This window comes from Nannospalax galili, unplaced genomic scaffold (assembly GCF_000622305.1).
Source record: "Nannospalax galili isolate Female #2095 unplaced genomic scaffold, S.galili_v1.0 scaffold833, whole genome shotgun sequence".
Classification (NCBI taxonomy): domain Eukaryota; kingdom Metazoa; phylum Chordata; class Mammalia; order Rodentia; family Spalacidae; genus Nannospalax; species Nannospalax galili.
Genome location: NW_008333374.1, coordinates 287,162 through 298,996, shown reverse-complemented (window position 1 = coordinate 298,996; position 11,835 = coordinate 287,162). Strand labels below are relative to the sequence as shown.

The 11,835-nt window shown below is 43.5% G+C and overlaps 1 protein-coding gene across 1 annotated transcript; it reads left to right on the top strand.

The window, feature by feature from the left end:
* The first annotated feature begins 3,329 nt into the window (after nucleotides 1–3,329).
* Nucleotides 3,330–11,562, top strand: LOC103729961 (protein FAM187B-like). Its single transcript, XM_017796884.2, is given in 3 exon segments — nucleotides 3,330–3,415; nucleotides 3,417–3,953; nucleotides 11,559–11,562. Coding segments are annotated over 3 exon segments (627 nt in total).
* Nucleotides 11,563–11,835: the final 273 nt, after the last annotated feature.

Here is an 11,835-nt window from a genome sequence, read left to right as displayed (position 1 = left end):
GAAGCGGGAGGACTGGGACCTGTTTCTGTCCAAAGGTTCCCAAGCTGTAGCCACCTGCGCCTCGGCTCGGCAGGTGGCTTGCGGGGCGTGACACTGCTGCCCCCTCGTGGCGCTGAGAGGGAAGCGCATGCTGGGCAAACAGCGCGGCTGCCTAGGAGACCCCAAGGGGGTGGGAACTGGGCCAGTGGCTGGTGCGTTGGAAACCCCGGCATGCTTTGTTCTAATGGATCCTGTAAAATTCGTGTCAGATCGCATTCCTCTGATCATACCCTCCTGTGGTTGCACTTCACTCCCGGCTGAATTCAAATGCCTGATTGTCCTTCCCCTGTCCCCTTGCACTCTAGCTCAGACAACTTCAGCCACACTAGCCCCCTCCCTGGGCCTGAATCTGCTTTTCACACGCACCACTACACTGCTAGAATTACCATCTTGAAGCAGACACATGCCCCCCCACTTCCCTTAGAGCTGCACTCAAACACTTCTGATACAGTTTCACCCCATGATGCGCCATCATTGCTTTAAAATGTATGGTAAGGAGCTGGAGAGATGGCTCAGTGGTTAAGAGCACTGACTGCTCTTGGAGAGGACCAGGGTTCAATTCCCAGCACCTACATGGCTGTTCACAACCCTCCGTAACTCCAGTTCCAGGGAATCCGGCGCTCTCTTCTGACCTCCACGGGCATTGCACACAGGTGCACTTAAGTACATGCTGGCAATACACTTATACACATAAAATTTTTTTGAAGTATGGTGGTAAAATATGGATACAGTAATAGTTATTTTAACTGTAACTAAACCAGTGGTATAAAATACATGGTGTTTTTGTACACTTTATTTATTTATTTTTTATTTATTTATTTATTTTGGTCTTTTTGAGACGGGGTCTCCCTGTAGCCACAGCTGGCCTGGAACTCACAGAGATCCACCTGCCTTTTCCTCCCAAGTGCTGGGATTAAAGGCCTGTACCACCATGCCCGGCTTTGTACTTGTTATCTATGTATATTATGTATACATTATTTATAACCAAAGGTTGGTCATCATCTTCAATATACTCTTTCCCTATTAAATAATTTCCCATTCCTCCTTGACCTGTCCCACATTGTTCTATTATTATTGTTATTAAATTATTCCTTTTTCTTTCTTTCCTTTCTGCCTTCCCCTCCCTTCCTCTCCTTCCCTCCTTTCTTTCTTTCTTTCTTTCTTTCTTTCTTTCTTTCTTTCTTTCTTTCTTTCTTTCTTTCTTTCTTTCTTTCTTTCTTTCTTTCTTTCTTTCTTTCTTTCTTTCTTTCTTTCTTTCTTTCTTTCTTTCTTTCTTTCTTTCTTTCTTTCTTTCTTTCTTTCGACAGGGTCTCCTCTTAGCACAGCTGGCCTGGAACTCACTATGTAGACCAGGCTGGCCTCCATCTCACAGAAATCTGCCTGCCTTTGCCTCCTGAGTGCTGGGATTAAAGGTGTGCACCACCACACCCATCTCTCATTTAATTTTTTTTTTTTTTTTGAGGCAAAGTCTTACTATGTATCTGGCCTTGAACTGGCACACCTCCTGCCTCAGCCTCATGGGTGCTAGGATTGCAGGTGTACTGTGCCACCATACCTGCCAGATGGTCCATTCTACATATATTGTGTGGCTGTTTCCTCTAGATTGAAACATTCCTTCCTGGAGGGAAGATTGAGACTCAGGATTCAGGAAGCTAAGGAAACTTAACATGCTGGAGAAGCTCGGAAATTCCAAGATTCCCCAGGCCCCTCCTCAAGGTAATATAAGCTCTAAACAGGTGCTAGGGAAAGGAGATGCCCTGATGGAATGGCCTGAGGTTGGGCAGGGAGCTTCAGGGATGCAGCTTTCCTGCATTATCACACTAGGCTTTCCCGTGATGCAGCTGCCTTTGGGCCACCCACAGTCCTGTAAGTAACCCCTATAAACTCACTGGGTCACACTAGCTAGACTTGGGTGGAATCATTTCCTTGGTCTGTGATCAGTGTCCTATCTGGGGTAAATAGATGTATGTTTGTTCATATCTCTTTAGGAAATGTCACACAAAATAATAAATAAAATAAAAATAAGTATATAACCAAAATATAGATGATATTAGTGCAGATGCATTAAAAATAGAGTAACATAATTAAAGCCAGAAAGACAAACACTTGGCCTGAAATACTTTAAAAGGCAAATGAGGTACTTAATGAACTCAGTTTAGGGGACGCAATTGGAATATAGGATTTTTTAAAAGAATATTTTAATTTAGTCTTTGAAAACTGTATAACATGTATCTTAATCCCACCCACCCTTAACTCCCCTATCCCAGTTGCTCCTGAGTCCCCACACACATTTCACATACATGTCCTCTTATTTTTTAAATTTTATTTATTTTTATTTTATGTGTATGACTGTACTTGCTGGCATGTATGTAAGTGCACCCATGTTGCACAATGCCTGCAGAGGTCAGAAGGGGGTGTCAAATTCCCCTTGAACAGGAGTTACTGATGGTTATTAGCTGCCATGTGGGTGTTGGAAATCATACCCGGGTCCTCTGTAAGGACATTGAGACTCTTAACCACTGAGTCATCCCTCCAGCCCCTGTCAGTCACTTTTCAACAAGTGCTTGAGAGAAGCAGTTTCAGAGGAGAGATTTATTTTGGCTCATGGTTTCAGAGGTTTTGAGGCATGGTTGGCTACATTGTTTCGGGCTTGTGGAGGGACAGAGCATCAGGATGTGGTGGAACAGAGCTGCTCACTTCATGGAGGTCAAGAAGCAGAGAAAAAGACAGGAAGTAGGCCAGGTGTGGTGGCACTCGACTTTAATCCCAGCACTTGGGAGGCAGAGGCAGGCAGATCTCTGTGAGTTCAAGCCTAGCCTGGTCTACATCGCAAGTTCCAGGTCAGCTTGGGGGTACAGGGAGTCGCTGTCTAAAAAAGATACCCCCCCAAAAAAAAAAGGAGCAAGGGACAAGAGAGAACTTCTGAGGTCACGACCCCTTCGTACCCTTTCCAATAATCTACTTCTTCCAACTAGGGCCCACTTCCTAAGATTTCTAGAACATCTGAAATAGCACCACCAGTTGGGGACCAAACATTCAACACATAAGCATATGGGGGATGTTTTGGATTCAAAGCACACGGCCATCTTTGCATATTGAATATGTGTAGGGGAAATAATGTGCCTTTTGAGTTCACTCCTTTTACTTCCTGGGACATGCATTTTAAACATTTAACTGTCCTCCTGGAAGTAAACTGGACCAGAGTTCAGGGCCCAGGGCTGGCCCCCGAGTTCTATGGGTGACTTCACAGTACCCAAGGAGGTTCTGAGATTCCTTCTGCAATCTTAGCCATGCTGACCACTTTGTGTCTGGTGAGTCTTTCTTTCTCCACATTGTGGGCCCAGAAACTAATCAAATGTCCCTATAAGAACATCTGCTAGCTGGCCCTTCTCTTTCTCTCTTGAGGGGGATCTGTCCCCGATCACCTCAATATCTAACATAAAAATACTGCCTGGGAATAACCTGTTCAAGCTATTGAACCCTCAGCCCTCCAAGACAGGGCTCCACCACTGCCTGGATATTCACAAAACCCACATGGTAGGATTTGAGATTGACTTCCAGGACGTAACCTTGATGTATATCTCACATAAAGACCTGGGCCAAAAGCCCCTGGAAAACCAGACCCTAAACCTGGATGGCAAGGTGCTGATCTTTACCCAGTGGGATCCCTGGCAAGATTGTAACTGGTGCATCACATCAGGTGAGCACAAACGTGTGGGCTACTGCTATGTAGAGGAACCCTCAGAAAAAGCCATACCCTGCTGGCTCTATATGAGAGAGAAGGTGGCCTAGAGCCGCCTGCGACTAGAACTCCAGGTCCGAGCCTGCCACGTACCCTGTGACATAAACATGGAAACCAGTCAGCCGTACTTTGTCTATAACGTTCATGAGCTGGACAGAGTCACCCACTTCATGTGGGTCACCTGCCCCTTGGCTTCCAAATCTACAAGGAGACAGGAGCAGCCCTACCTTAGGTCCTCTCTCAGGTCTGCTCTCCTATATCCATCTGATGCTAGGAGTTTTCCATCCAGTAGAAAAATCAAGTTCTTCCTCCCAACCCAGAGGCAGTCTGAGCAGAGAGGGGTGGATTCACTGGCTCCATCAGATAGTCCCACAGCCAGGATTCCCTCCAACCTAGGATCTAGGCAAGTGGTTTGGGGGATAGCAGTGGCTAAGAAAGCCCTAGTTCCTGCCCACTCAGACAACTAGAGCCCCAAACTCAGGCTTAGGCATAGCCAACATAGACATTGATATGATTCCCGTCCCCTGGTTGGACCCAGATAAATATGATTTGTCCCTCTGTCCTTGCATCAATGTACAGTGCCGTATATCTTTCATTTTATTTGAAAATTTTAATATATATATATAAATTATAAAAAATATGAAGTTCATTATATATATAAATCTGTCTCTATGCATATATATATATATACACACATACACATATATATAAAATGTTTATTTTCTGAGACAGGGTCTCCCTGTAGCCCCATTTGGCCTGGAATTCACTATGTAGATCAGACTGGCTTTGATCTCACAGAGATATGTCTGCTTCTGCATCCTGATTGCTAGGAGTAAGGGTGTGAGTCACCTTGCCCAGCTATAATGTATTTTTTAAAGATTTATTTATTTTATTTTACATGTATGTGTGGGTATTTGTCTGAGAGTATGTGCACACAGGGCCTGTAAAGGCCAGAAGAGGGCATCAGATCCCCTGGAATTGGAGTTACGAGAGTTGCAAACTGTCTGAGGTAGGTAGGTGCTGGGAACTCCATTAAGAGCAGTAAATGCTCTTAACTGTTGAGCCAGGCTTGTTTTGCTAAACATGATAATCTCCAGTCCATCCATTTTCCTGAACATGTCATAATTTTGTTCTTCATTATGAATGAATAAAAAACTCTGTTATGTCTATAAACCATATTTTCTTTATCCATTCATCTGTTGATGGGCACCAAGGTTATTATACTTTGCTCCTCTTTCCCTTTTTATTTTGTTTTAAGGTCTCACTCTCCCTTATTTTTATTATTTATTAATTACTAGTGATGTTGAACATCTTTTAAGATGCTTCTTAGCCATCTTTACTTCTTCTTTTGAGAATTTTTATTATTTATTTATTTGCCCCCCCCCCTTTTTTTTTTTGGTCTTTTTGAGACAAGGTCTTCCTGTAGGGGGTCTGGCCTGGAACTCACTATGTAGACCAGGCTGGCTTTCCCCTTTCATTCTTTGCAATAAAATCTTACTACGTAGGCTAGGCTGCCCTTGAACTCAGCACATAACTCCAGGTTTAAACTTGTGATCCTCCCACCTGTTTCCTGAGCACTGGGATTATAGGCCACCATGCCAGGCCATACATTTTTAATAACTCATGAGACCTAGTAGAAAAGTTCTCAACCTTGTTCTTTAAGATTGTCTTGATTATTCTTGGCCTTCTGTATAAAAATTTTGAAATCAGTTGATAATTTCCATCCACCCATCCCATTCTTCTAGGACTTTAAATTTTTATTCTTTATTTTTTTAATATTTTATTTATTATTTTTATTTTATGTGTATGCATGTATTGCCTGCATGTAGGTAAGTGCACCTGTGTCGTGCAATGGCCGCGGAGGACAGAAGAGGCTGTTGGATCCCCTGGAACTAGAGTTACAGACAGTTGTTAGCCTGCCATGAGGGTGCTGGCATTCAAACCCGGGCCTTCTGCAAGAACAACCAGTGTTCTTAACCCTGAGCCATCTCTCCAGCCCTCATTTCTTTATTTTTATTTTATGTGTTTGAGTGTTGCACCTACATGTATGTAAGTGCACCCATCTGTGCAATGCCTGTGGATGCCAGAAGAGGGCATTAGATCCCCTGGAACTGGAGTTACAAGTGGTTGTTAGCTGCCATGTGGGTGCTGGGAACTGAAAGGGCAACAGTGGTCTTAACTGCTGAGCCATCTCTACAGCCCCTAAAATTAGGACTTTATTGAACCTAGAGATAGCTTGGGGAAAGCCAATATATTACAATATTTTCTTCCCATCCCTAAACTTGTTAAATACTTCCATTGTTTAGTGTTTAATATTTTTCAAGGGGCTGGAGAGATGGCTCAGTGGTTAAGAGTACTGACTGCTCTTACAGAGGACCCAGGTTCTGTCCCCAGCATCTATCTACATGGCAGCTAGCAACCATTTTTAACTCCAGTTCCAGGGGCTCCAGTGCTTTTTTCTTGCCTCTATGGGCAATGCACACATGTGGTGCACTTACATCCATGCAGGCAAAACGCTCATAAGCATAAAAAATAAATTTAAAAAAATTAAAATTCCTCTCAAGAATATGTAGTTATGAATTGTAGAGGACTAACATATATTTTGCCCTTATTCCTAGGCATGAAACCTCTTCCTGGTATTATACACTGTGTCCTTTAAATTTCATCTAATAATTTCTGTTACTGGAATTTCTGTTATCTTTGATGTTTATGTATGACCTTGTATCTAAATTATTTTTCTTTTTAAAAATATTTTATTTACTACTTTTATTTTATGTGAGTGTATTGCCTATATGTATGTTGTGTACCCATGTCATGCAATGCCCTCAGAGGCCAGAAGAGGGCACCAGGTCCCCTGGAACTAGAGTTACAGATAGATGGTTGTGAGCTGCCATGTGGGAACTGGGAACCAAACCCAGGTCCTGTGCAAGAGCAGTCAGTGCTCTTATTCACTGAGCCATTTCTCCAGACCCTGATGTAACTTATTAATGGTTATGACATATTTTTTGTTTGTTTTTTTGGTCTTTTTTGAGACAGGGTCTCTGTAGCCCCAGCTGTCCTTGAACTCGCTATGTAGACCAGGCTGGCCTTGAACTCACAGAGATCCGCCTGCCTCTGCCTCCCAAGTGCTGGGATTAAAGGCATCTGCCACCACACCCGACTGTTATGTGTGTGCATAATTTTTAAATCACTGAGCCAGTTTCTTTCATTGTAAATAGAAAACAATTCAGATTTAAATTTTTTTATTTCTTTATTTTTATTTCATGTGTATGAGTATTTGCCTGCACATATGTAAGTGCACACATGTATGCAGAAAAGGCCAGAAGAGGACATCATATCTCCTGAAACTGGAGTTAAGGACAGTTGTTAACTGCCATGTGGGTGCTAGGAACAGAACCCAGGTCCTTGGCAAAAGCCATCTCTCCAGCCCCTCAGATATTTTTATTCTAGTGTTAATGAATTATTTTCATGAATTTACCCATTTCATCTAACTTCCAAAAGTTTTGGCTAAAGGCTTTAGTAGTTTTATTGTTTTTTGTTACTTACTTTTTTTTTTTTTTTTTTTTCCCGTGATGTGATGGAGATTTAACTCAGGACCTTGTACATGCTAAACAAATACTTTATCACTGTTGCTAAAATTCTTTTGGGGGGGAGGTTGTAAACAACATCTACACCCTCCTCCCTTGGTCACAACAACAAATTGAGGTATGATTTTTTTTACCAAACTGCCGTCTGGGAAATCAGTGAGTTTGTTGGACTTTCTTACAGAGCAGTGGGCGAGGGTTTCCTTACCGGAGTGTGGGTCCTCCCCCTATAAGGCCACATGGGAAAGTCTCCATCCACACATGGATGGTGGCTCCCCCATAGCCACATAAAATGTAAAGAAAGCCTCCTATAGGTTACCCTAGCCTATATACACTTAGCCTCTCCCCCAGACCAGGGCAGACTGGTTGGTTAGGAGGTGTGGCTGGATGCTTAGGCAAGGGTCTGGTGAGTCTCCCTGGCCTTCCTTTCTTGTGGGTCATGACAGTTAACAAGCTCAGCTGTGACAATCCTAGGCAAGCTGGAGTAACCATGCTTGGGAAGATGGTGTCTTGTCAGAGGACAGTCCTATAAACAGTACCTTCTTAGCTCTTGGGATTTTGAGACAGAATCTCATTTTGCAGCCCAGATTTGCCTTGAACTCAGGTCTTCCTGCTTCGCTTTCCAAATACCGGAATAATAGGGACACACTGCAACCCCCATTCCAATCCTTATCTTTTTTAAAAAAATATTTTATTTATTTGTATTTTATGTGTATGCGTGTATTACCTGCATATAGGTAAGTGCACCCGTATGGTGCAATGCCCTCGGAGGACAGAAGAGGCCGTCAGATCCTCTGGAACTGGAGTTACAGCTGCCGTGTGGGTTCTGGGATTCAAACCTGGGTCTTCTGCAAGAACCATCAGTGTTCTTAACCGCTGAGCCATCTCTCTAGCCCAGCCCCCCAATCCTTATCTTTTTATGCCCATAGGATCTGTACTACTGTCTCTTTAAAAAATTTTAATTGACTTATTTTTCGACAATTTCATATATATATATATATACTATATTCTTGTCACATCCATCCTTCCTACTTTCTTTTATTTCCCTTCTGCAGAGAGCAGTCTCCCCTCCTCCCACCAAGTCATCATCGCACTTGGTCATGTCTTATTGTTTTGTTCTGTTCTCTTTCTTTGTGAGTGTAACCAGGGCTACAGGAGAGAGTCTGAGTGTGAAGCTGTCTGCTGGAGTGTGGGTACGTCACCAGTAGCTATGTCACCCAAAGACAAAGACTTTCCTCCAGCAGCCCGAAACTGCCATTCACTTCCCTGGGTGGGGTGGGGTCCCATGAGCACCTCCCCATGTATGACGGAATGTTTACTGGGTCAGCCTCATGCAGGCCCTATGCAGGCAGCTGCAGCTGTTGTGAGTTCATGAGCACCACAGCCATCTCATGCCCAGACGGTGTTTCATGGTTCTCTTCTCTCTACTCTTAGCTTCTTTCCATCCTTCTTTCTTCATTATTGATATCCATCATATAGACATTCTTTTTCACTCAATCATCTTGTAGTCCTCATCAGTCTCATTTACCCGGTCAACAAACTTCTGATTTGTTGACTTTCTTTTTAAAAAAGATTTTCTTTATTTTCAACTATACTTAATGAAGGCCAGGTGTGGTGGCACACGCCTTTAAATCCCAGCAGTTGGGAGGCAGAAGCAGGCGGATCTCTGTAAGTTCAAGGCTAGCCTAGTCTACATAGTGAGTTCCAGGCCAGCTACAGGGAGATCCTGTCTCAAAAAGACCTAAAAAAAAAAAAAAAAATTAACTATACTTTTGAGTGTGCGGTGGTGTGTGTGTGTGTGTGTGTGTGTGTGTGTGTGTGTGTACATAAGTGCAGTACCCATGGAGGCCAGAAGAGGGTGTCTGATCCTCTGGCATTTGAATGGCATTGAAGTCACAGGCAGTTGTGAGCTACCTGACATGGATGCTGGTCCCAAACTCTGGTCCTGTGAAAGAGCAGCATCACTCTTAACCACTGAGCCATCTCTCTAGCCCCCATGCTTTTAATATTTATGTCTATTTTTTGTTACTGATATAGTTACTACACCAGTTTTCTGTTGGTTAGTATCATTTTCCCATTTTCACTTTCAGCTTTTTTTGTTGTTTTGGCATACACACACACACACACACACACACACACACACACACACACACTTACTTCTGTGTGTGCCTGTACATGGTGGACGTTCAAATTTGACATCAGGTATTGTCTTCAGTCGCTCTCTACGTTATCAAGGCAGGTCTCTCAGTTGAACCCAAAGCTCTAGTCTAACTAGTCAGCTTGTCCTGGGGACCCCCATTTCTGCTTCCTGAGTGTGGGAATCACAGACAGCAGCCATGGCTTTTACATGGGTTCTAGGGATCCGACCTCCAGCCCTCATGCTTGCATAGCAAGCATAGCAAGTGCTTAATCCACTGAGCCATCTCTCCAGCCCACTTTCAACTTTTCTACATTCCATTATTTAACATAGTCTAGGTCTGGGGATCAGGCTCAGTGGGAGAGTACTTTCAAGGCAGATAAAAGGTCCTGGGTTCAATCCTCAGCTTTCCTAAATAAACAAATAAACATTTTAAGCAGTATATTTTCACTTTGGGGTTTTTTTGGTCTTTTTTGAGACAGGGTCTCCCTGTAGCCACAGCTGACCTGGAACTTGCTGTGGAGACCAGGCTGGCCCCAATCTGCCTCCCAAGTGCTGGTATTAAAGGTGTGTGCCACCATGCCTGGCCACGTTTTCTTTTATTATCAAGTATGAACATCTTGATATTTTCATCGAAATGTTTAGTTCATTTGTATTTAAGATAATGACTAATATATTGGGGTTAACTATCATCGTGTTTTTTTTCTACGTCTATCTATTCCTCTGTGTTTTATTTTACTTGTTTAACTCACAAAGTAGTAGGTTTCAGTATGGCATTTTCATACTTGGCTTTGGCTGTGTTCTCTGTTTTCCTTTTCTTAGTATCTTTTATTTGACAATTTCACTCATGTACTCACATATACAATGTATCTTGATTCTATCTACCCTAACTCTCCCCTTCCTTCCCTTAACATCTCCTAGTGCCCCTTCCCCCTCATCTCATATCCACTATATCCACTCCTATTTATTTACTTATTCATTGAGATATATATATATATATATCCTGTAATCCATCTTACCTGAAACTTGCTATGTAACCAGGCTGACCTTGATCTCACAGAGATCTGCCTACATCTGCTCCTCAAGTCCTGGTACTAAAAGAGTGTATCACCACACCTGGCTTTTATTTATTTATTTTTATAACCCAGTGAGTCCAGTTACTGTGGTCTGCTGGAATACTGACTGATTTTGTTGGCTTGGCCTTGTGTAGGTCTTGCTGAGGTAGCCATAGCTGCAGTGAGGCCATGAGTCTATTGGCCAAGTCATGTCCAGAAGCATTTCACAGTATTCCTCCCTGTCCTCTGGCTCTTACAGTCTTTTTACCTCCTCTTCCACTATGTTCCTTGAGCCCTGGTGTGGGAGACAAGCTTGAGCCTAGGGTGATATTGCAACTGTCAGGGTCACATGGTTTCCAGGTATCCAGACTCTGTAATCTGAAACCCAGTATGTTAATGAGGCATCCTACCCTCTATTCTGTGATAGGACGTTAAGTCTGTTATGCTAATAGGACGCTAAGTCTGTTATGCTAATGAGGTATCCTAGTTGCTGTACTGTGATAGGACACTAAACCTGTTATGCTAATGAGGTATCCTACTTGCTGTGCAGTGATTGGACCACTACCCCTATATAAGCTTGTGCCTTCCTGCAATAAAGTGGACCTGTGTCACTGAACCTGGTCTCCTGTGTCTGAATGCGGCTCCGCTGACACAGTCTCCTCACCAGCCCTGGGGTCTGGGACCGGGCAAGAAGCGGCGATGACAGGAGGCAGCATAGGGCAAGCAGAAGAGCTGCCTCAGCACCAGGCGAGCAGAAGAGTGGCCTCAGCCCAGGGCGAGCAGAGGAGCAGCCTCGACGCCTGTGAAAACGAAGGAGTGGCACCCACAAGAAAGGAGGAAGGAGCAGCCGCTGCTGATGGTGACTGCACCCTGGGAGAAGGGGTTTGATATGGATGTCCCATTGAGGACTAGACACTCAATAGTCACATATTCTCAGCACTTTGACCAGTTATGTCTCCGCATTAACTGATGCCCACTAGACAAAGTTTCTCTGTCCACAGTTGAGAGCAGCACTATGAGTATAAACACGTATTTAGAAGGCAGTTTGACAACATGTCCATTTAGTAAAACAAGAGTAATAGGTTCCTCTCCTAAGGTCTATGACCTCCCAGTCATGGGCTTCTGCCAAAATTTATGGTAACAGGCATGAATTCCCTCCTGTGGAGCAGGTCTCAAATCCAGTCAGAAGTCAGTTGGTTGCCTCCATAATCTTCATGCCAGTCTTGCACCACTGGCACATCTTGCCTAGCAGGCAGATATAGTAGCATTCAGTGTTCA